General features: G+C 40.2%; 1 protein-coding gene across 2 annotated transcripts in view; it reads right to left on the bottom strand.

Annotated features, from left to right (window-relative positions):
- The window catches only part of SELENOF (selenoprotein F), a 53,253-nt gene that overhangs the window by 1,948 nt on the left and 24,865 nt on the right, over window positions 1-26,440 (bottom strand). The window contains exons 3-4 of one of the 2 annotated variants that reach the window (XM_054438112.2): window positions 19,898-19,961; window positions 3,335-3,384 (exon numbers count right to left, since the gene is read on the bottom strand). In XM_054438112.2, the coding sequence (XP_054294087.1) occupies window positions 3,335-3,384; window positions 19,898-19,961 (114 nt within the window). The remainder of the gene's footprint in view (window positions 1-3,334; window positions 3,385-19,897; window positions 19,962-26,440) is intronic. The other variant, XM_054438121.2, reaches the window with a different exon arrangement.

Raw genomic sequence — 26,440 nt, 5'->3', positions numbered from 1 at the left:
TTGTTGTCCAGGCTAGAGTGCAATGGCGTGATATCGGCTCACTGCCACCTCTGCCTCCTGGGTTCAAGCAATTCTCCTGCCTCAGCCTCCCGAGTAGCTGGGATTACAGGCCCCTGCTACCACACCCGGCATTTTGTATTTTTAGTAGAGATGGGGTTTCACCATGTTGGCCAGGTTGGTCTCGAACTCTTGACCTCAGGTTATCTGCCCACCTCGGCCTCCCAAAGTACTGGGATTACATAGGTGTGAGCCACCGCACCCGGCCGGTCAGGTTACTTCTTAAGTTAAGGATTTTTTTTTTTCTTTTTTGCTTGGATTTGAGATCCTAATATTTAAAAATGTTTATTTATTAAAAAACTTATTATAATCCCAAAAGGAAATAAGAAATTAGATATAATATAGTTGTAAAAATCCTCAACAAAATATTAGCAGTCAAATCCAGCAATGTGTATATGGAATTATATGCCACAATCAGTTGCAAAACACGTATCTGATAAAGAACTTGTATTCGAAATATACAAAGAACTCTTAAAGCTCAGCTTACCAAACAAACAAAAAACCTCAATTAAAAAGTAGGCAAAAAAACAAAGACTAACAGGACCACTCAAACTTAAAAACTTCAGTGCATCAAATGAAACAATGAACAGAATGAAAAGACAACCCAGAGAAGGGGAGAAAATATTTGCAAATCATATATATCTGATAAAGGTTTAATATCCAGAACAGATGGAACCTCCACAACTTAACAACAACAACAAAAAACCCAATTATAAAATGGGCAAAGGACTTGAATAAACAATGTTCCAAAGAAGATAAACAAATGGTCAACAAAATGTTCAACACCATTTATTTTAAGAGAAATGCAAATCAAAGCCACAATGAGATAGTACCTCATACCTATTAGGATGGCTACTATCAAAAAACAGAAAATAACAAGTGTTTACGAGGATAGAGACATTGGAACACTTGTGCCCTGTTGGTGGGATTGTTAAATGGTGAAGTCATTATGGAAAACAGTATAGAGGTTCCTCAGAAAATTAAAAATAGAATTACCATATGATCCAGCAATTCCGCTTCTTGGAATATAGACTCAAAAGAACTAAGAAAAGGGCCTTGAAGAGGTATTTGCACACCCAAATGTCATAAAAGCATTGTTTACAATAGCCAAGGGATGGAAGCAACTCAAATGTCCACTGATGGATGCATGGATAAAGAAAATGTGAGCTGGGCACACTGGTTCATGCCTGTAAATCCCCGTTCTTTGGGAGGCTGAGGCAGGAGGATCGCCTGAGCCCAGGAATACAAGACCAGCTTAGGCAACATAGCAAGACCCCATCTCTATAAAAAAATAAAAAAAATTAGCTGGTCATGTTGGTGTGTACCTATGGTCCCAGAATCTTGGGAGGCTGAGGTGGTAGGATCGCTTGAGCCTCAGAGGGTGAGGATGCAGTGAGCTGTGATCACATCACTGCCCTCCAGCCTGGATGACAGAGTAAGACCTTGCCCAAAAAAAAAAAAAAAAAAAAAAAAAGTGTGTGTCTCTGTGTGTGTGTGTGTGTGTGTAGTGGAATACTATGCATTCTTAAAAAGGAAGGAAATCCTGTTACACAGAACAACATGGATGAACCTTGATCCAAGTAAATCAGTCACAAAAGGACAAATACTATATGATTCCACTCATAGTAAGTATCTGCAGTAGTCAAAACTATAGAAACAGAAAGCAGGTAGTTGTCAACGGCTGGCAGGAGGGCGGGGGTGGTGGTGGGCACAGAAAGATAAAATTAAGTGTTGAATGGGCATAGAGTTTCAGTTTCCCAAGATGAAAAAGTTATAGAGACCTGTTACAGAACAATGTGAAAATACTTAATACTGGACTGTAGTACACTTAAAAATGGTTAAGATTGTACATTTAATATTTTTTACCACAATTTAAAAAAAGAGGGCAAAAGATCTGAACAGACATCTCACCAAAGACACACAGATGGCAAATAAACACATGAAAAGATATTCAAATCATGTATCATTAGGGAATTGCAAATTAAAACAACAATGAAATATCATCACATACTTATTAGAACAACTAAAATCCAAAACAGTGACAATACCTAAAGCTGGTGAGGATGTGGAGCAATAGGACCTCTCAATCACTGCTAGGGCAAATGCAACATGATGTCATCACTTTGGAAGACAGTTTTGCAGTTTCTTACAAAGTTAAACAATCTTAACTGTATGATCCAGCAATTGCACTCAGTTATTTACCTCAATGAGTTGAAAACTTATGTGTACACAGAAATTACACAAAAATTTTTATATTAGTTTTACTCAAAACTGCCCCAAATTGGAAGCAATCAAGATGTCCTTCCACAGGTGAATGACAAAACTGGTAACAACGAGTAATATTCAGTAATAAGAAGCCAATCTGAAAAGGCTACATATTGTATGGTTCCAAATATATAACATTCTGGAAAAGGCAAAATTATAGAGATAATAAAAAAAATCAGTGGTGGCCAGGCACAGTGGCTCACACCTGTAATATTACCCAGCACTTTGGGAGGCTGAGGCAGGTGGATCACTTGAGGTCAGGAGTTTGAGACCAGCCTGGCCAATGTGGCGAAACTCCATCTCTCCTAAAAATACAAAAAAACTAGCTGGGCATGGTGGTGCGCTCCTGTAATAAAGCTGCTCAGGAAGCTGAGACATGATTATTGCTTGAACCCAGGAGGCGGAGTTGCAGTGAACCAAGATGGTGCCACTGCACTCCAGCCTGGGCAACAGAGCAAGACTCCGTCTCAACAAAAAAAAAAAAAAAAAAAAAAAAATCAGTGGTTGCCAGAGGGTGGGGAAGAGGGAGAGAAATGACCTGAACGTGTGAGGATTGGAGATTTCTTAGGGCAGTGAAACTATTCTGTATGATACTGTAATGGTAGATATGTAATATTACACATTTGGCAAAACTCCTATAATTATACAACACAAAGAATGAATGTTAATGCAAACTATCAAATTTAAATAATATATCAATATTGATTCATCAATTGTAACAAATGTACCACACCAATGCAAGATGTTACAACAGGAAAACTGAGGGTGGGGGCCAGGGAGTATATGGGAATACTCTTTCCTTTGCGTTCAGATTTTCATAAACCTAAAAGTGCTCTAAAAAATAAAGTCTATTAATTTAAAAAATTATTTTTCAGTGAAATTAAAAATTTAAATTGATACATAATATTTGTACATGTTTACGGGGGAAAATCATTTATTCAAATATTTCCTTTAATTATAAAATAAAGAAATTAAGGCTGGAAAAAAGAGATTTCCACTACAATCACCTTACCTTGATTTGTAGTCCTCTGAACAGTTTGGGTTTATCACTCCTAACGAAAGCTTATAAAAAAAGAAAAAAAGATTCAGTAGTTCACTTCCAAATCCAAGCTAGCTAAAAAGATTAATATAAAAGTGGAAATAAACTTAACAAATCAAACATTATATCCCATATGAAAAAAACTAAGAAAAGTTAAACATCTATGGATAAATGGAGAGACATATATTCTCCACTATTTTAAGACATTAGTTGTTTCAAATTAATAGAAATCCCAAATTCCAAGAGGATTTTAAGGTTTGACAAAAGTGATAGACAGTACAGCTCAATTTTAAGAGTAATGTGTAAGAAGTCAGGGCAGTTTTTAAAAAGATATGGAGAGAGAATTTGTTCCATTGTTTATTAAAATACTATGTGATACTGATACCAGAACAGATAAAAGAGTAGAATAGGAAATTAAGAGATAAAAATATCTGTAAGAATTTTTTAATGTGCTAAAGCTATCAAATCAGAGAGAGGGAGAGGGAAAGGGGAGAAGGAAAAAGAGATATATGTTTGTCTGGCGGTGTGTATCAGTTACTCAATAAATACTTCTGAGAAAACTGCCAAACTGTTCAGAAAAAAATAATCACAGAACTAATGAGTCATGATAACTGCTAAAAAGGAGAGGTTAAAAATACTACCAAAGCCTACAGCACAGAGAACTTACATAAATATGGAACATAAAATTCTACTCCTAAGCATGACCCAAAAGGAAATGTTTTATAGATATGCCTATGTAAAAATGGAAACATCAGGACAGCAAAACACCACTGTAAGCAAATTAAAAATAAAAATGACAAACTGAAGAAAATTATCTCTAACATCTAACATATAAAAGGGCTCTTACAAATAATTAAGAAAAAACACTATGTATAGCAATATGTACAAATATACAAGTGGTCAATAAACATTTGAAATAAATGTTCAACTTCACATATAATTGAAGAAATGCCATAACAATGAGGTACTCACATTCGGAATTACAAAGATTACAAAGAATGCTAAAGGTTAGAGAGGGAACAGGGAGAGGGATTTTGCTGGGAATGAGCTATGGGAGGAATATAAATGGGCACATCCTTCCTGAAGGGTATTTAGCAAAATCAACCAAGAGTCTTAAAATGTGCATACTTTGTAAACCTGCAAGTACACTTCTAGGACTTTCTTTATTCTGAGGAAATAACTTATAAAAAGTCTTGCTAACCAAGTCTGAAAATTTGGAAATAATCTAAATGTGTAAAACAATATTGGTTAAACAAATTAATACGTACCACATAATCATTAAAAAAGTATGATCTATACTTAGTGACAAAGAAAACTTTTATGTGTAAAAAGCAAGGATTTTTCCTTTTTCAATTTGTTTCCTACTGTTGTTTTAAAAAGGCGAATATTTTCATGTGCAAATGAAAAAGCCCTAAACAAATCTTAAAATATATAAAGTGGTTAAAAAAATGTTTACTGTTATTATTTTAATAGAGGCCTATACATGGGGCATTTATTTGGGAAAGTTTTAAATGAATGTTTTCCCCTGTTTTGGTTGTTATCAATCTATATTTTACCAATTTTCAATAATGATCATTCCTAATTAATTCAAATTAAAAGGTGTGTAATACATTTTTCTTTCTTTCTTTCTTTTTTTGAGACGGGGTCTCACTCAGCTGAGCGCGGGGTCAGCCTCGGTCTTGCCCAGGCTGGAGTGCAGTGGCATGATCTCGGCTCACTGCAACCTCTGCTTCCCGGGTTCAAGCGATTCTCCTGCCTCAGCCTCCCAAGCAGCTGGGACTACAGACGCGTGCCACCACGCCTGGCTAATTGTTTTGTTTTTAGTACAAACGGGGTTTCACCATGTTAGCCAGGATGGTCTTGATCTCCTGACCTTGTGATCTGCCTGCCTTGGCCTCCCAAAGTGCTGGGATTATAGGCGTGAGCCACTGTGCCCAGCCTGTAATACATTTTTCTAAAATCAAAACAATTGTTTCATTTAGATACTTGATCGTTAATATCAGTTATTGATCATTTGAATAATTCTCATCTTAGATTTTATAGTGACACACATGCTTTTGAGAACTTATTTTTACTTTAGAATTAGACAGCAATAGCACTACAGATTTGCTTCATTATGAACGTCTTCACACATTTGACTCAAATATCTCACCTAATCCTCCCCTACAAAATTTATTTCAAAATGAAACCAATTATGCTATTCTGGCTTATTAAAATATCATTTCTATTAACTTTATCCTTTAGGATTTTTCCAGATATTCTGCAAACTCCGGCATCCCCAAACAAAAATGATCTTATGATTTTTATTGCCTTTTATGCTGTTCCTCTGGCAAATGCTATTTGCATGTCTGTGCAAAATACTATGTAACACGCAGTAACTGTGTCTACATGCCTTCTCTACTACATACGAAACCTTCTGGTAAAAGGACAATTTTTATACATATATTTTTGAATCCATAACAGAGCTTAGCATACTTAATAAATAGTTCACTTATTAAAAAGATTTTTTTTTTTTTTTGAGACGGAGTCTCGCTCTGTCACCCAGGCTGGAGTGCAGTGGCAAGATCTCGGCTCACTGCAAGCTCCGCCTTCCCGGGTTCACGCCATTCTCCTGCCTCAGCCTCCTCGGCAGCTGGGACTACAGGTACCCGCCACCACGCCTGGCTAATTTTTTTGTATTTTTAGTAGAGACGGGGTTTCACCGTGTTAGCCAGGATGGTCTTGATCTCCTGACCTCGTGATCTGCCCGCCTCAGCCTCCCAAAGTGCTGGGATTACAGGCGTGAGCCACCGCGCCCGGCCAGCTAAAAAGATTTTTTTTTTTTTTTTTTTTAACAGACTGCAGTAAGTGAACAAATTTAAAAGAAATACTAAGATGAGTCACTAATTACTATTTTTCATCAGTTCTTTCCTCTTCTCTCTGCTAAACGTAGATCCATAGCTTCCTAATTTTGAATATCTGTTAAACACCTTGTAGCAGCAAATCACATTTTACAGGCAGTAAATAAATCTTTTAACCAATATTTGAGTACTCATTATATACACATGGCATTCGATAAGCTACATGAGAATATGAGGAAACTGAGTTCTTTAATGTCAATACATCTACAGTCTGCTTAAACAGATCTGCAACAAATAAAAAGATAAGGTGATAATAAAAACAATGTCATTAATTTAACTATTGACAATAAATAAGTTCAGAGCAAGGAGATCTTAGTATGTAAGAGTCATAAAGAAACAAGAGCTCTCCCTCTCCCTCTCCCTCTCCCTCTCCCTCTCCCTCTCCCTCTCCCTCTCCCTCTCCCCTTTCTTCGGTCTGCCTCTCCTTCTTTTTTCGGTCTCCCACTGTTATCAAAGCTGGACTGTACTGCCATGATCTCGGCTCGCTGCAGCCTCCCTGCCTCGGGCTCCTGTGACTCTCCTGCCTCGGCCTGCCGAGTGCCTGGGATTGCAGGCGCGCGCCGCCACGCCTGAATGGTTGTTGTATTTTTGGTGGAGACGGGGTTTCGCCGTGTTGACCGGGCTGGTCTCCAGCTCCTGGCCTCGAGTGATCTGCCTGCCTCGGCCTCCCGAGATGCTGGGATTGCAGACGGAGTCTCGCTAACTCAATGCTCAATGGTGCTCAGGCTGGAGTGCAGTGGTGTGATCTCGGCTCGCTGCAACCTCCACCTACCAGCCTCCTGCCTTGGCCTCTTAAAGTGCTAAGATTACAGCCTCTGCCCCGCCGCCACCCCGTCTAGGAAGTGAGGAGCATCTCTGCCTGGCTGCCCGTCGTCTGGGATGTGAGGAGCCCCTCTGCCCGGCCGCCCTATCTGGGAAGTGAGGAGCGCCTCTGCCCGGCCGCCCATCGTCTGGGATGTGAGGAGCGCCTCTGCCCGGCTGCCACCCCGTCTGGGAGGAAGTGAGGAGCGCCTCTGCCCGGCTGCCCCGTCTGGGAGATGAGGAGCACCTCTGCCCGGCCGCCCCGTCTGGGAGGTGAGGAGCGCCTCTGCCTGGCCGCCACCCCGTCTGGGAGGAAGTGAGGAGCGCCTCTGCCCGGTTGCCCCATCTGGGAAGTGAGGAGCGCCTCTGCCTGGCCGCCACCCCATCTGGGAAGTGAGGAGCGCCTCTGCCCGGCTGCCACCCCATATGGGAAGTGAGGAGCGCCTCTGCCCAGCCGCCCCTTCTGGGAGGTGAGGAGCGCCTCTGCCCAGCCGCCCCGTCTGGGAGGTGAGGAGTGCCTCTGCCCGGCCGCCCCGTCTGGGAGGTGAGGAGTGCCTCTGCCTGGCCGCCACCCCGTCTGGGAGGAAGTGAGGAGCACCTCTGCCCAGTTGCCCCATCTGGGAAGTGAGGAGCGCCTCTGCCCGGCTGCCACCCCCTATGGGAAGTGAGGAGCGCCTCTGCCCAGCCGCCCACTCTGGGAAGTGAGGAGAGCCTCTGCCCGGCCGCCCACTCTGGGAAGTGAGGAGCGCCTCTGCCCGGCCGCCCACTCTGGGAGGTGAGGAGTGCCTCTGCCCGGCCGCCCCGTCTGGGAGGTGAGGAGCGCCTCTGCCTGGCCGCCACCCCGTCTGGGAGGAAGTGAGGAGGACCTCTGCCCAGCTGCCCCATCTGGGAAGTGAGGAGCGCCTCTGCCCGGCTGCCACCCCCTATGGGAAGTGAGGAGCGCCTCTGCCCGGCTGCCCACTCTGGGAAGTGAGGAGCGCCTCTGCCCGGCCGCCCACTCTGGGAGGTGGGGAGCGCCTCTGCCCGGCCACTCCGTCTGGGAAGGGAGGAGCGCCTCTGCCCGGCCGCCCCGTCTGGGAGGTGAGGAGCGCCTCTGCCCGGCCGCCACCCCGTCTGGGAGGAAGTGAGGAGCACCTCTGCCCGGCCGCCCCGTCTGGGAAGTGAGGAGCGCCTCTGCCTGGCCGCCACCCCGTCTGGGAGGAAGTGAGGAGCGCCTCTGCCCGGCTGCCCCATCTGGGAAGTGAGGAGCACCTCTGCCCGGCCGCCACCCCATATGGGAAGTGAGGAGCGCCTCAGCCTGACCACTCCGTCTGGGAGGTGAGGAGCGCCTCTGCCCGGCCGCCCCGTCTGGGAGGTGAGGAGTGCCTCTGCCCGGCCATCACCCCGTCTGGGAGGAAGTGAGGAGCACCTCTGCCCGGCTGCCCCGTCTGGGAGATGAGGAGCACCTCTGCCCGGCCGCCCCGTCTGGGAGATGAGGAGCACCTCTGCCCGGCCGCCCCGTCTGGGAGATGAGGAGCACCTCTGCCCGGCCGCCCCGTCTGGGAGATGAGGAGCACCTCTGCCCGGCCGCCCCGTCTGGGAGATGAGGAGCACCTCTGCCCAGCCGCCCCGTCTGGGAGGTGAGGAGCGCCTCTGCCTGGCCGCCACCCCGTCTGGGAGGAAGTGAGGAGCGCCTCTGCCTGGCTGCCCCATCTGGGAAGTGAGGAGCGCCTCTGCCCGGCCGCCACCCCATATGGGAAGTGAGGAGCGCCTCTGCCTGGCCACTCCGTCTGGGAGGTGAGGAGCACCTCTGCCCGGCCGCCCCGTCTGGGAGGTGAGGAGTGCCTCTGCCCGGCTGCCACCCCGTCTGGGAGGAAGTGAGGAGCACCTCTGCCCGGCCGCCCCCTCTGGGAAGTGAGGAGCGCCTCTGCCTGGCCGCCACCCCGTCTGGGAGGAAGACGTGAGGAGCGCCTCTGCCCGGCCGCCCAGTCTGGGAAGTGAGGAGCGCCTCTGCCGGGCCGCCCCGTCTGGGAAGTGAGGAGCGCCTCTGCCCGGCCGCCCCGTCTGGGAGGTGAGGAGCGCCTCTGCCCGGCCGCCCCGTCTGGGAAGTGAGGAGTGCCTCTGCCCGGCCGCCCTGTCTGGGAGGTGAGGAGCGCCTCTGCCTGGCCGCCACCCCGTCTGGGAGGAAGTGAGGAGCGTCTCTGCCCGGCCGCCCCGTCTGGGAAGTGAGGAGCGCCTCTGCTGGGCCGCCCCGTCTGGGAAGTGAGGAGCGCCTCTGCCCGGCCGCCCCGTCTGGGAGGTGAGGAGCGCCTCTGCCCGGCTGCCACCCGGTCTGGGAGGAAGTGAGGAGCGCCTCTGCCCGGGCGGCCCCGTCTGGGAAGCGAGGAGCGCCTCTGCCCGGGCGGCCCCGTCTGGGAAGCGAGGAGCGCCCGGGCGGCCCCGTCGGGGAAGTGAGGAGCGCCTCTGCCCGGCCGCCCCGTCTGGGAGGTGAGGAGCGCCTCTGCCCGGCTGCCACCCGGTCTGGGAGGAAGTGAGGAGCGCCTCTGCCCGGGCGGCCCCGTCTGGGAAGCGAGGAGCGCCTCTGCCCGGGCGGCCCCGTCTGGGAAGCGAGGAGCGCCTCTGCCCGGGCGGCCCCGTCTGGGAAGCGAGGAGCGCCTCTGCCCAGGCGGCCCCGTTGGGGAAGTGAGGAGCGCCTCTGCCCGGCCGCCCCGTCTGGGAGGAGAGGAGCGCCTCTGCCCGGGCGGCCCCGTCTGGGAAGCGAGGAGCGCCTCTGCCCGGCCGCCCTGTCTGGGAGGTGAGGAGCGCCTCTGCCCGGCTGCCCTGTCTGGGAGGTGTACCCAACAGCTCCGAAGAGACAGCGACCATCGGGAGCGGGCCATGAGGACGATGGCGATTTTGTTGAAAAGAAGGGGGGGAAGTGTGGGGAAAGGAAGGAGAGATCAGATTGTTGCTGTGTCTGTATAGAAAGGGGTGGGCATAGGAGACTCCATTTTGTTCTGACTAGGAGAAATTCTTCTGCCTTGGGATGCTGTTGATCTATGGCCTTTCCCCCAGCCCCATGCTCTCTGAAACATATGCTGTGTCAACTCAGGGTTAAATGGATTAAGGGCGGTGCAAGATGTGCTTTGTTAAACAGATGCTTGAAGGCAGCATGCTCTTTAAGAGTCATCACCACTCCCTAATCTCAAGTACCCAGGGGCACAAACACTGCAGAAGGCCGCAAGGACCTCTGCCTAGGAAAACCAGAGACCTTTGTTCATGTGTTTATCTCCTGACCTTCTCTCCACTATTATCCTATGACCCTGCCACATCCCCCTCTCCGAGAAACACCCAAGAATGATCAATAAATACTTCATAAATTAAAAAAAAAAAAAAAAAAAAAAGATTTATCCCATTAAAACAATGAATTTCTATAAAAAAAAAAAAAAAAAAAGAAACAAGAAACAAAATAAGAACGGAGTATTTATGTTCACTTGAACATAAAATAGTCCCTCTTTTGACATAATTCTAAAGGATTCAAAAGAATTTTCTCTTACTACTTCAAAGTAATCCTAAAATTTGATATTTCTTAATAGTCAAAATAGTCCCAAAGTCAACTTCAAATGTTTTACTGAAGAAAGTAAACTGAAAAAGTATGATAAAAATGTATGCTAAGAAAGGCAACTGTGCTGGTGGATCTTCAGCCAGTCAGAAAAAACTACAGTTCCTCAAGTTCAATGATTTTGGCCTCTATTTTATTACTAAACCTACCACGGTATTTAATTTCTCAACGTAAACATACATCATGGCTCAGTTATGAATGAGAAAAAAAACTCAAGATGTTTTACAAATTATAAGCAAAATAATGATGGTGAATTTTAAAATTGTATAAAAAGATTGGTATTTGAATACATAATATTTGTTGTATTCTTCTGACTTGATCACATTGTAATCACATGTCATGTGCTCTATAGCTGCGTCAGTCATTCAATATGCAAATAGCAAATAAAATCCAAGAAAAGAAATAATGGAGCTTATGGCAACCTTAAAGAGACTTTTTCTTTTCTTTTAAAAGATTCTGGACGAGGGCAGCTGGAATATTTTATTAATAACTTTCCGTATACAAGAAAAAATAGTCATCACCACCATTTACCATCTGGGTTCAGTGAACTCTGTTTATTTTTGTATTTTTAAATGATTTTATGAATAATTTTACAAAAGAAAGGGATAGTGAAAAACAAATCTATTCGAAAGTTTAGTAAGTATTAACCACATAAACTCAAATATTTATTCCTTATTTTCCTGATTTTGAAGGTAAATATAACCAAAATGAGCAATGTGGTTTGAATGCAACTAACTGCTCATCGACTATCATGCATGAAATGGGAACACAGCCACGCTTTAAATATTGATTCCAGATTCCAAATACATTTCTAATAGGCTGTAACTTATTTTTACTCTGGCTTTTTGTTTTGTTTTGTTTTTTTGAGGCATAGTTTCGCTCTTGTTGACCAGGCTGGAATGCAATTGCACGATCTTGGCTCACCGCAACCTCCGCCTCTCGGGTTCAGGCGATTCTCTTGCCTCAGCCTCCCGAGTAGCTGGGATTACAGGCACGCGCCACAACGCCCAGCTAATTTTTTTTTTTTTTTTTGTATTTTTAGTAAAGACGAGGTTTCTCCATGTTGGTCAGGCTGCTCTCGAATTCCCAACCTCACGTGATCCACCCGCCTCGGCCTTCCAAAGTGCTGGGATTATATAGCCGTGAGCCACGGAGGCGGGCAGATTACCTGAGGTCGAGTTACAGACCAGCCTGGCCAATATGGTGAAACCCCGTCTCAATACAAAAATTAGCCAGGCATGGGCTCGGCGCGGTGGCTCACGCCTGTAATCCCAGCACTTTGGGAGGCCGAGACAGGTGGATCACGAAGTCAGGAGATCGAGACCATCCTGGCTAACACGGTGAAACCCCGTCTCTACTACAAATACAAAAAATTAGCTGGCGTGGTGGCAGGCGCCTGTAGTCCCGGCTACTCCGGAGGCTGAGGCAGGAGAATGGCGTGAACCTGGGAGGCGGAGCTTGAAGTGACCCGAAATCGCGCCGCTGCACTCCAGCCTGGGTGACAGTGTGACTCCGTCTAAAATAAATAAATAAATAAATAAATAAATAAATAAATAAAATAAAAAATAAACTAGCCAGGCATGGTGGTGCATGCCTGTAGTCCCAGCTACTTGGGAGACTGAGGTAGGAGGATTGTTTGAACCTGAGAGGCAGAGGTTGCAGTGAGCCGAGATCCCGCCACTGCACTCCACCAGCCTGGACAACACAGCGAGACCCCATCTCAAAGAAACAAAACAAAACAAACAAAACTATTATTTCCTTTCTGACCTTGGTAATACATCGTTTATTCACTCACTCTTGATTTCTGAGAAAATTCATTCAGGATATTGTCAAATGAGGTTTCAGAGTCTGAGCTTCTGCTCATATGATCAATTTTACTATCATTAGAGTCTAGAATAGGACTTTCTAACAGAACTTTCTGAGATAAAGGAAATATTCTTCATCTGTTCTTTTTGGTATGGTGGTTACTGACCCTCTGAAATGTAGCTAGTGTGTCTAAGGAACTGAACGTTTAATTTTATATAATTTTAAAAAATTTAGGCTGGGCACGGTGGCTCATGCCTATAATTCCAGCACTTTGGGAGGCTGAGGTGGGCAGATCACCTGAGGTCGAGAGTTCAAGACCAGCCTGACCAACATGGAGAAACCCCATCTCTACAAAAAATACAAAAAAATTAGCTGGGCGTGGTGGCGCATGCCTATAATCCCAGCTACTCAGGAGGCTGAGGTAGGAAAATCACTTGAACCCAGAAGGTAGAAGTTGTGGTGAGCCAAGATTGCGCCATTGCACTCCAGTCTGTATAACAGGAGTGAAACTCTGTCTCAAAAAAAAAAAAAAAAAAATTATTTAAAACAGCCATGTTTGGCTAGTTGGTCATTCCAGGTCTAAAGTGTTATTTTATCTCTTTGCATTCATTTTCTGATCCATTTAATCATTAGAAGCGTTTCTGTCAATTTTCTTCTCTACCATTATGGGCAGAAAGCAAAAAATTCCAAATTCTCAAATGTGTTCAATGAAAGCTTAAAAAAAAAAAAAGACTACAGAAATGGTGTCATACTATGTGGATCACACAATAAAAAAATCAGAGAATGATTCCCTGCTAATTTTTTTTTTCTTTTTGTATATTTAGTAGAGATGGGGTTTCACCATGCTAGTCAGGCTGGTTTTGAACGCCTGACCTCGTGATCCGCCTGCCTCGGCCTCCCAAAGTGGTGGGATTACAGGCGTGAGCCACCTTGCCCAGCCACCAATTTGGAGATTTCTAAAGAAAATCCAATCACTCTAATTTCCAGAAAATGTTCCTATGTCAATTTAATTGTCACTAATAAAGGCAATTTTGTAAATAACACTCAAAGTGATCAAATAAACAGAAGTGATTTAAAAACAGATTAAATGTTTCAGCTTTTCCCTTAGGACTGTTCGCAAGTCATTCATGCTGCCCCCTAGAAGAGCTAAGTTTTGCTATACACACTGCTCAGAATGTCAAGGGATTTAGAGCTAACTTTAAGGAGTATTAAAAAGGAGTATTTTTTAAAAAAAGTATTAAGGAGTATTAAAAAAAACCCCCAAAAACCCAAACCCACATCTGTCCTCCTCCTTGTTCTATAAAGAGGGTATATGTGGAAATGGGGTGATAATAAGGAAGTATATGTTCTGAGGTTAAAGAAAAATGTTTGAATTATGTTATTTTCAAAATCACAAACACGTGAAAATATAAATGAAAAAAGACATAAAATATACTCAGACAAAATATAATCCTGTTGATCAGAAATAAGTATATGTGAATTAGAACATGCTCTAAATAACAATGTCATACCATATCCAGAAATGTCAATATAGAGAATGGCAACAATAGACAACCTAATTCTCAACTGCGTTCAACAAAAGCTATTCAATAATCAAAAAAGTATTTCTAAAACAGAAAATTGGCTGGGCATGGTGGCTCACGCCTGTAATCTCAGCACTCTGGGAGGCCAAGGTGGGCAGATCACCCGAGGTCAGGAGTTCTAGACCAGCGTGGCCAACATGGTGAAACTCCATCTCTCCTATAATACACACACAAAAAAGTTAGCTGGGCGTGGTGGCGCATGCCTGTAATCCCAGCTACTCGGGAGGCTGAGGCAGGAGAATTGCTGGAACCTGGGAGGTGGAGGTTGCAGTGAGCCGAGATCACGCCACTGCACTCCAGCCTGGGAGACAAAGTGAGACTCCGTCTCAAAAAAAACAAAAAAGAAAAGAAAATTTACTATTATATACATCTGGACTGCAAAATTGTGTCATCTCATTAGGACAATTTAGAAGCACTTGAAAACAGAGAAGGGCAACTTAAGAGAATGTAGGAAGACTGGAGGTACAAAATGAAGACAAGACAAACTAAAAAAATTATGACTTTTAGGAAAAGATGAGAACTTTTTATAAACGTTTGAATCCTGTAAATTCTTCAAGGGCATGTAACAAATGGAAACAGGCTTTTCATCAGATTCTCATTTGCCAAAAGTGGGGGCATCCCTTGAATTAGATAAATTTAATAAATCAGTGCATTCATTCCATAAATATTTCAATTCCTCTTAATACCAGGTACAATGTTACATAGATTTTGGGTATATCAATGATTAAAAAACAAAAAAACAAAAACAGAACACAAACTTTGAGTTCTAAAGAATTCCTAGTTTGATAGACGCAAAAGACCAGTATGCCAAATATAATCTTATGTAGGAGGTGTTATGGAACATAAAGAGAAAAGTAAAACACTGTTTAAACACCACCCAAAAACAATGCTGGAGCTAAATTTTGAATGAACTGGAATTTGCCACAAGAATTGGGAAGGAGCACAAGTTAGCAAGAATATTCAGTGTGTGCAAACACACAGAAGTCAGAGCTCAGAGAATTGCAAATAGTTTTGCATAAACTAGAGATGTGAATCTAGAAAAGAGAAACCATGTCATGGTGGGTCTTCTATTTGGTTTTGTATGTGACAGAGAACTATAAAGGATTTTAAGCAAGAGAGAGATACAATCAGATTTGTTTTATGAAAAGGGTCTCTTTTGGTTGTTGTGTTAAAGAGGTAATGAAGTAAGAAAAGGGAAAAGAGGCAGACTAGATAACAAGTATCTAATCCTTTGGATAAAGATGTTAAGGTCCTGATTGAAAATACAGAAAAAAGAAAGGGACTATGAAGATTATTACTGAGGGAGAAGAGACACAACATGGTGACTAACTGGATATAAAGTGTGAAAGATCAATCATGATTCTTGTGTTTCATGCTTATGCCTTTGCCTGATCATAATGCCATTTATAGAAACAGGGAAGATGGTATACTTTTAACAGAGAAGAGGATTAATACAGTTTTTGGACATGCTGGGTTTAAAGCCTTTATTTTAAAAATGTGGACCACAGTCTGTAGGACTGTAAGAAATATAGAATCTCAGGACCCATCCCACATTTATAGAATTATACTCCGTATTTTAAGAAGATCTCCAGGTGATTCTTATATGTATATTGGTTTAAGGTACCTATGAAATCATCTAAATGGACATGTCCCATGGAAGTAAAAAAATATTAAGAAATACAATTTCTAACAAAATAAAACTTTATGTAAAGATATAGATTGAGAGTCATCAGATAAGTACTGTAATTGAAACTGAGGGAGTGGGACACCATTCGGTAGAGTCAGAAGAGAAGAAAATCTGAAGATAATAGACCCCGACTAACAATAACGTTTGAAGTGCAGGCAGTAGAAGAGATACCAGAACAGAAGAGAAAAATATGTTGAAAGTAGGAGAAAGCTAGGAGATAATGAAGTCACACAAGTGAAGAGAGTTTCAAATGCTAGGGCCAAGTAAGATTTAACAGTCAGGAGGTAAAATGGTAGAAAGAGAAGCCCTATTAGGGTACTTTGAAAAATGGCTAGAGGTCAATATACAGAATACTGCATATGAGAAAGGCTGCAGTTATAATACATATTGACTTGAATATTTTTTAAAGATGTCCAATACATGAGTATATAAATGTTTGATGGTTCATAATTGAAACCTATTATTAACCAAGGAGCAAATATAAGATACAATAACAATACTTACCATTTAACATCTTCATTACTGGAACAGTGATTGTCATACAGTAAGCATCAATACATATTTATAAAATTATGGAATGATTTACTCTGTATCTGGTGGTGCCAGACACATACTAAGTGATTTACATATTATCTCATTAATCCTCAGAACAGCCCTATAAGGTAGATATTAACCTATTATACCTCATCTGTAACCCATTTTATAAACAAGAAAATCAATGAAGATAATGCTAATGGATCAGTATTCTTTCCAGCAAAACTCCAATGTAGCACTGTAATCTTAAGCATGGCTACCAGTCAATCATATTTGGCATGAGAAGCAGGTTGAGTATCCTTAACTGAAATGCATGGGACCATAGTGCTTTATTTTTTGGATTTGGAAATACTTGCATATATAGAATGACATATCTATATTTGGGGATATATATTTGGACATATCTATATTTGGGGACATATCTATATTTGGGGATAGGACCCAAATATAAACCTGAAATTCATTTATGTTTCATATATATGTTTCATATATACCTTATACATATAGCCTGAAGGTAATTTTATGCAGTATTTTTAAAGTTTCAGATGTTGGAGCATTCTAGATTTCAGATTTTTGAATTATGAGGATGCTCAATTTGTACTACATTATTTCAAAACTTCTTTTTGCGTCTGAACGTTTATGATTCTAATACAGAGGTTGCCAAACTGAGGCCCATGGGCCAAATCTGTCCTGCTTGCTTTTGTTAATAAAGTTCTACAGGAACACAGTGACATGCATTCGTTTAAGAACTGTCTATGGCTGCTTCCATGCTATAACAGCAGAGTTCGATAGTTATGACAGAGCCCATGTTGCCTATAAAGCTGAAAATTTTTACTATCTAGTCCTTTACAGAAAGTTTGCCAAGCCCATACAAAATCAGGGATAAACCACATTACTTTCTCAGAGACAGCCACATTCCTAACACAGAAGACTAAAGCGAGAGGAAAAAAAACATGATTACTTAGGATGTCACAAGTGAAGTGACAGAATACTAGATACAATCTACTATGAGAAATTATTATAGACAGCCTTCTATACTTAAACAACTAGAATAAGGAAAAAAAGGTATTTTAGAAGGCATATTTGGAATTGACTAAGAAATATGATCTGAGATTTTTTTTTACACAACTGTGAGTGGTTTAATGTGGGTAAAACATACCAAAATTTAAATCCTTCCTCCTGAAATAATTTAACATTAATTTACTCTTGTTTCATGAAATGGTTAATTTAAATTAAGTGACCTTAAAAACTGACAATGTATTATAAGCAAGAGTATAATGAAGGTTATCATGATAATCCCAGAAGCTACTGGATGTTGAAGATAAAGAATATGAAGCAGTGGCCGGGTGCGCTGGCTCATGCCTGTAATCCCGGCATTGGGAGGTCAAGGCAGGCGGATCACCTGAGCTCAGGAGTTCAAGACCAGCCTGGCCAACATGGCAAAACCCCACCTCTACTAAAAATAAAAAAAAAATTAGCTGGGTGTGGTGGCGTGTGCCTGTAGTCCCAGCTACTCAGGAGGCTGAGGCAGGAGAATCACTTGAACCTGGGAGGCAGAGGTTGCGGTGAGCTGAAATTGTGCCACTGCACTCCAGCGTGGGCAACAGTGAGACTCTGTCTCAAAAAAAAAGAGAGAAAAGAATATGAAGCAGTGATGACACGAAAGTTAGTTTGGTATTTGTAATTACTGTATAAATCAACAACTCTCCATGCTCTATTTCAGAATATCTTTAAGACGGAAATTCTGAGGGTGGGGATTTAATAATGGTTTTATCACAATTATAACAACTTTTCATGGGCTCAGAAAATACTGGTATTATACATAACAATATTAAATACAGTTACACATTATGGAATTAATCATTTTTATTTTAAGCAAGTAGATAATTAAATATTTATACAAAGCATTAGAATTCAATTGTTTTCAAAAGCAAAAGACAGTATGATATATGTACCCTAAGGTTTGATAATTTACATAAGAAATATATATTACCATAGATAATAAAATCTCATAACAAGGAAGGCTAATCATAGTATCGAAGCTACTCTTGATTCTCATGAAAATCTAAGTTATAAAATGTTGTTTTTAATAAAACAAGTAAGTATAAATAATCAATGCAGCTAAAAATAATTGCTAAAACTTTCTAGAAATAAGAATGCTCACACTATCATTCAGAGAATGGATATAAAAAAGCCAAAACAACTGTGGTACAATTCTGAGTTTAAGTGTTTGAGGCAAAATAAATAAATAAATAAATCAGAGTAAGAAATTTTTTTCCCAAGCAAAAGTAAATATCTTCTTTGCTACATCAGAATGTGTTATTCTAACAAAGACTGTTTTTGATTAGATACGTATCTGCTTTGGGCCTCATTAAGTATCCCAAATCAAACTACTATATTACATTTCTGTGCCAAATAATCAATATTTTATTATAAACAATTCTAGGTCAGCAATAAAAAGCATGTGCTAATACAGGCAATTTTATAAAATATTAAACCCAAAAAATTCTCTTGCCATTAACTAAATAAGGCAAGAAATCATGGGAATGTCAGCAAAAATTGGGGTAGAATGAGGTATGTAAATTGAATACTTATGTATTTCAGTTAAAAAAAAAGAGAAAGCGTTATTACCTTCAGACAAGTTCAGTTTCATAAAACTGATTTTCAAACTGACATGCAAGGACAGAAGACAAAAGCCTTAGTTCAAGCCTTTCTTGGCAATGCAAAGCTCCTCATTACTGTTGGATGTCAACCCAAAGAATATACCTTCACAATTATCCTTTAACATGTTTACCCTTAAAATTCCCTGTGAAGATATACACATATGACTTTCTCTCTTTTGTATTTCAAATTCTTTGGCAATTACTTCTTTCCTTGGTGATTTGTTATTTTGTACAGGTCTACTCTTAATGCAATTGTTCCACATAAATGAATTCACATTTAAAATATACTACAATGGTGTGCTACTTAAAGAAATTACACTTACATCTTGGAAAGGCTCCTGCAAAATTGCCACCTGACAATTTTACCTACCTGCAAAATTCTTACCTGGCAAAGGAAAGGCTCTTCTTTTAAGAAAATAACCCCTTCATGTGTTGTATTTTAAATCTAAATTTCTTTTCTTTTCTTTTCTTTTTGAGACAGAGTCTCGTTCTGTCGCCCAGGCTGGAGTGCGGTGGCGTGATCTCGGCTCACTGCAACCTCCGCCTCCCAGGTTCAAGTGATTCTCCTGCCTCCGCCTCCCGAGTAGCTGGGATTATAGGCACCCGCCACCGCGCCCAGCTAATTTTTGTATTTTTAGTAGAGATGGGGTTTCACCATCCTGGCCAGGCTGGTCTCGAACTCCTGACCTCGTGATCCACCCGCCTTGGCCTCTCAAAGTGCTGGGATTACAGGCATGAGCTGAGCGAGAGCCACCATGCCTGGCCTCTAAATTTCATATATTGTGTTTGCTTAAAGTAACATAGCATTCACCAATTATTTTAACAAACCACCTCCATGAAAACAAATGTGAAAAAAATGCATATACTGTTGAGCAAGTATAATCCTAAAAATTCTTATTCCTGGGAATATATAATGAAAACGATTCACATAAAATGTTGATTTTAAATGACTGCACAGTTTACTGGAGTAAATTTTATATACCTTGGACTTGAGGGAACCTTCCCAATTTTCATCCACAAACTTCAAGAATAGCTCCTGCATACAGCTACAAAAGGAAAAACAGGAATTTAAAAAACTGGTATAAATAAAAAATGTACTTATAAAATAAATATAAATTTTCACAGTATAAACATTACGGTTAGCAGATATATAGATCAAAGAAATGTCAAAGCTGGTTAGCTAGACAGGACCATGTAGTTCCAGTCTAACGGAAGAGAAGATGGAGGCCCAAGTATAATAAATGGTACAGGAACTTCCAACCTACTTCAGTTACTCTTAAACCTAGCCAAAAAGACCGAAGGAGATAAGGAGATTTGACAATAAACTTTAAATAGGTAAGATGTCCTAGGAAGCTCTACAAAATATTAAAGATTTCCTACCTTTTTTTTAGGGTGATAAACTGAATATAGGTATATATCATCTATCTAAGATAGTTACTTAATAAAAATTCTTTCTGGTTGCTTTTAATATTAAGTGATCAAAGTTTTAAAATTAAAACAATCGTTATAGAAAGTACTATGTAGAGATATTATAAGAAAAGCAGTAAAATCTCATTATAAAGAACTCAAATGCAAATATTTTCCTTTAATGAAATTTAGCTGAAATGGATTCAATGGTAAATATCTCTTTTCTAGCTATAGAACCTGCACATTCTCTTTATAGTAAAAGCTCATTATAAAAAACACAAATGCAAATATTTTATTGCAATGAATTCAGCTGAAATGGATTCAATGGTAAACCACTTTTTTTGTAGTTGCAGAGCCTGACTATTCTTTTTATAGGGCAGGAATATACTTGGAAATGCTGTGACCATAAGAGAAGGCTGGCAATTTTAAGAACGTATCATATCCATTTCATTTCTTCTTGGTTTTTAGATTTGTTTTTTATGGAGGTTCAAGAAAGATGGACTTTACTTTTTCAGGTTCTAAAACAGCATTTACTTAATTAAAAAAATAAAAAACAACAACACATGCCCTACGCATGTTTATTTAAAATAGTTTGGAAAATACAGAAAGGCACAAAGTAGTGATTTAAAAACCACCTTAATGTGACCTAAAAAGACAACGATTCTTAACAGTTTGATGACTTTGGGCTAGATCAATTCTTATGTTTTTGGGGAGTCACTGACCCTTCTGAGAATCTGACAGAATTTTGCTTTAATGCAGGCTGTTCATGGACTCTGAAACCAATGATGGATTTCAGATTAAGAATTCTGATGATCTCTAAAGTTCACTGCAGCAATAAAACTTTAAGAATAGGTTAATTTGGCCGGGCATGGTGGCTCATGCCTGTAATTGCAGCTCTTAGGGAGGCTGAGGTTGGTGGATCACGAGGTCAAGAGATAAAGACCATCCTGGCCAACACAGTGAAACCCCGTCACTACTAAAAATACAAAAATTAGCTGGGCGTGGTGGCGCTCATCTGTAGTCCCAGCTACTCGTGGGGCTGAGGCAGAAGAATCACTTGAACCAGGGAGGCGGAGGTTGCAGTGAGCCGAGATCACGCCACTGCACTCCAGCCTGGCAACAGAGCAAGACTCTGTCTCAAAAAAAAAAAAAAAAAAAGAAAAAGAAAAAAAAAAAGAATAGGTTAACTTAATTTTATGCAATAAGCTGCTTTTGAAAAAGATTTGGCTAATCTTGGTTAGACAACTCCATAAAAAAAATCTTGAAAAATATAAGGCCATATTACCAATAAGCTAATGAAGCGATGCTCAACATTACTAGAGATTAGGGAAATGCATATCAAAACCACAATGATATCCCACTTCACACCACTGGGATAGCTATTATTAAAAAAAAGAGATGAGGATGTGGAGAAATTGGAACCCTTGTACACTGCTGTTGGGAATGAGAAGTGGTCCAGTGGCTATAGAAAATGGAATTGCAGTTTTTCAAAAAGTTAAAAATAGAATTACCATATGATCTGCAATTCTACTTCTGGGTATATACTCAAAAGAAGTGAAAGCAAGGCCTCAAACAGATATTTATACACCCATGTTCACAGCAACATTATTCACAATAGCCAAAAGGTGGGAAAAAACTCATGTGTTCATTAACAGATGAATGGAAAAACAAAATATGGTATATACATACAACAGAGCATTATTCAGCTTTTAAAAGGAAGGAAATTCGGACCGGGTACAGTGGCTCACGCCTGTAATTCCAGCACTTTGGGAGGCCGAGGTGGGCGGATCATCTGAGGTCAGGAGTTCGAGACCAGCCTGGCCAACATGGTGAAACCCCCCCCCCGTCTCTACTAAAAAATACAAAAATTAGCTGGGTGTGGTGGCAGGCACCTTAATCCCAGCTACTTGGGAGGCAGAGGCAGGAAAATCGTTTGAACCTGGGAGGTGGAGGTTGCAGTGAACTGAGATAAAGCCACTGCACTGAAACCTGGGGGACAAGAGGGAGATTTCTCTCAAAAAAAAAAAAAAAAAAAAAAAATTTCAGACACATATTACAACATAAACGAATCTTATTACAACATTAATGACATCTTGCTAAGTGAAATAAGGCAGTCACAAAAGGACAAATGTTTAAATGAGGTAACTAGAGTCGTAAAAAATTCAGATACAGAAAGTAGAATGGTAGTTGTCAGTGGGGGCAAGGAATAGGGAGTTATTGTTTCATGGGTTTAAGTTTCAGTTTGGGAAGACTCCAGAGAAAGATGGTCAACACGGTTGTACAACAATGTGAATGTACTTAATGCCGCAGCACTGTACACTTAAAAATGGTTAAAACAGTGAATTTTATGTACATTTTACTACAACTAAAAGCATATAAGGCCATATTTTGATTTGGTTATTAGATTTATCTTTTGTTTATAATCCTTTAGAAACTCTTGGTGGAGATTCCACTACCTTACCTAATAATATTTCTCTACACCACTGTTTCTTTATATCATGATACATGTGGGAAATGATAATGATTGTACGGAGCACTGCAATAAAAGGATGAAGCAGCTTTTAAATGGGCAAGACTAGCCTGGGAGCCCTGCTTACCTCAGGCCCCACTTGGTTGTCTCAAGGGCTCAAGGACTCAGTATCTTAGCACACCCATAACCCACACATGGGAAGCTTGTCTCTGCACCACAAAGTATCAACTGATTAACCAAAAATATTAGAAACATATCCTTTAATGAGCAGGCAGCTCAGATTGACCTTTTTCAAAAAAACTTTTGTTGATTTCCTCGTCTCAGGTAAGGATTCTCCTAGTAAACTTTCATAGAACTTTGTTCTCATCGTAATGTGCATCAAACAGCCTGTAACTTGACAGTAGACAGGAAACGTCTTAATTTCCCCCAGAATCAGACACAAAGCTTCTCAATACAGGTGTGCTGAAGGGAGAGAACTATTCATGTAACAAAATTAAATGCCTCTTTTTTCATGACAAAACTTCAAAAATATTTCAAGTTCCTTTGACAAAGTTTGTAGAGTAGTTCCAGTCCAGAGTAAACAAAAGAAAATGGATGGAACTCAAAGTTGCAGAACATTATTAAAAGTCAAACTCTAAAAGCATTAATCTGTGTTGTTTAGCTGGTGCACATATATATATATACACACACACACACATATATATACACGCACACACATCTATATATGATTTGTGGTGTTCATTGGAAAATATTTGTTTTTCATGGCGAATAAATAATTTAACTACAGATTGTAGTAAATTTAAAATGCCACATAATCCTAAGTATCTTTGGCACTACATACAAATTCACACACAATGAAATATATGCTACTTATAAATAGTAGAAATTCTCTAGTGCATGAAGAAATGACAAATAAAGTTAATTCCTTGATTTAACCAAGTTCCAACCTCTGTATTTTTACTTTTTAAAGTGACTAGCATACAAAATTTTTAATCTTCAAACATTTAGGGAAAAATACCATTACAAGAGAAAAATCAAAGAAGAAAGTCATATAACTTCTAACAGCAAGTTGGTAGGCCTTTTTAAAAATATGAATTAGAGGAGTCTTACTTGTACAGACAATCTAACTCTAGGCCATTATTGTATTAGGACTAGGGAAATATAAGAAATCATTAGGAAAATATGAGAACGATACACAAACTGCATCTTTTCCCTTTGGAGTCTCTATTTCCATGTAACTTATGACCATCAGATTTTCCTAAACTTCTGATATGGTTCTCTGGGTGGGGGAAGTAGAAATATCTAACTACCTCAGCTCTATCACTAATGTGCCTTAGTTGTAACAGGATTTTAAAATACACTACTTTCCCATTTAAAAAGGTGATTTTTATTCATTAGTCTTTGGATAAATTCCAGCTTTGTGGTTAGTTGATGTTTTCCCAGTTTAAATATTTTAAGTACTACAGGTACTACAGGTTGAGCATCCCAAATCTGAAAAAAATCTGAAATCCAAAACACTTCTAGTCCCAATAATTCCAGATAAGAGCTACTCAACCTGTACTGAGATTAGTAAGGGCTTCAAGTGAGGTTTCACACGTAGAAAAAGGCCACACTATTTTTGTAGCTATCTTTGTTATAATTAAGGTCCAACTAGTTGCCACAAAAATGTTCAAAAAGCTGGTCTATGCTGTTTCTCACCAGATAGCTAGATTCCAAAATAAGTTCATTTATAACACTGAACAAAGGTGACACTTGTGAATTACATACATTTTCTGAATTTTTTTAAAAAGTGCAGTATTTAACTCTTGTGCCATCATCATACCACTACCACCGCCACCAGCACCACTACACATTTATAAACCTGTCCAAATCAGAAATACTCTACCACCTTCCAATACGAAGCACTTAAAAGTATTTTTGTTGGTAACAATAACCACGGCTCTAAAGAAACATGACCTTAAGAAAACCTTGATAAACTAATTATTTAAGTTGAGTCAAACTAAATATCAAATTTTCACATGGCATGGTATAGTGAAAAGAGTCCAAGTTGTAAAATCAAACATGTATGTGGTCCAGTTCTGGCTCTGCCACTTACAAGCAGTATGCCCCCTCGGGTTAAGTCATTCACTGAGCTTCAGTTTACTGTCTGAACAAAAGGGTTATTTACCTACTTCCAGAGTTGCTATAAGAAGTCACCAAAAAAAGCGAAAAGTCTGGGTTTTTTAGATGCTCAATATATAACATCTTTTATTATAACATTAATACTTTCACAGTATTGGTTAAGTTCAAGTTGTGTACATGAAGCCATTTTCATATCTACTTAATAGAATTTTCAGTTCAGGGACTATTCAGGGATATCATTCATTGTTCATCTGTAATGAAAATGGCCACTCCAAATTTTCTCAAGCTTTCAAATTCAAACTACCTTAGAGCAGAGTTCTCAACCCTGACAGTACACTAGAATCACCTGGAAATATTTTGAAAATTACTGATCCCTAAAACCTACCCCAGATAAACTAAATTAGGATACCTAGGGGTGAGATCCATGCATCAGTATTTTTAATTACTACTATTAGTACTTTAAAGCTCCCCAAATGATTGTAATGGGCAGGCAGGGATGAGGAATACTGCCTTATACTATATTAATAGGGCAAAAATTGCAAAATGGTAAAACAGTAGGCTTTTTGTTCAACAGATTAACCGCATTAATCTGAAAAGGTAAACCATAAACATTGACTGAAGCAAGACAAATGTTACGGTATTTTTTTTTTCCTTTCCTTATGAGGTACTGCTTGTAGCTACAGATTCTCATTTTGGAAACTCTCTATTTTATTTAAAATCAAAAGGTTAGTATTAAAGCAATTCCACAGTACCAACAGAAAAAAACTTTAAGATATTTTAAAAACTGTAATTAAACTTGGTTTTTATCCTCCTAAATTGCTAATTTTGTTTATATTAAAAGAAGTTTTTCAAATCAAGTTAATATAACCATTAGCATAATAATTATGAATGCTATGTAGCAATATGAAGAAAATGCTGTTAGGTGAACAAAAGCAAAAATTTTTACTGCTGAAGAGAATTCATATCTGAGGAGTAACTGTATTTTATAGGTCTATTGAAGGTTTGTCCTTAAATAAAATGAAGGGATTTTAAAATAAGGTATAGTATGATAAAAGCTGAGCACTGTATTATTTAGATATTCCAATGAAAAATCAATTATGATACACTCAAATATAAATGAGTCACTTTTCCAAACACTAATAGTATCCAGTGTAATTTAAAAAAATCAACTTTATTCCTTTCATACAGCAGAAAAATACATCATACAGAAACTATTTTTAGCAAAATTTGGTCAGCGAATTCTCAGGGAAAATATTATCACCTAAACCATGTTTAGTGATCTACTGGTGTTTTAAATTTGTTGTTCATCTTCAAGTCTTCCCCATACTTTCTGATTAACGACACTTTCATACTCACTTTGAGTGATGGCATTCTTGCTTAGAAACAATGGATGAATACTGAGGATTAGGGGGAAAAAAAATCAGTGTTATAATTTTAACAAAGCTGGCAAATATAATTCTCCAATACTATACCTGAGATTAAACTACTATTCATCTTGGAGTGCTTTTTACTAAATTCTGAAAAAAT

This window comes from Pongo pygmaeus, chromosome 1 (assembly GCF_028885625.2).
Source record: "Pongo pygmaeus isolate AG05252 chromosome 1, NHGRI_mPonPyg2-v2.0_pri, whole genome shotgun sequence".
NCBI lineage: Eukaryota > Metazoa > Chordata > Mammalia > Primates > Hominidae > Pongo > Pongo pygmaeus.
This window is presented reverse-complemented; position numbering and strand designations above follow the sequence as displayed.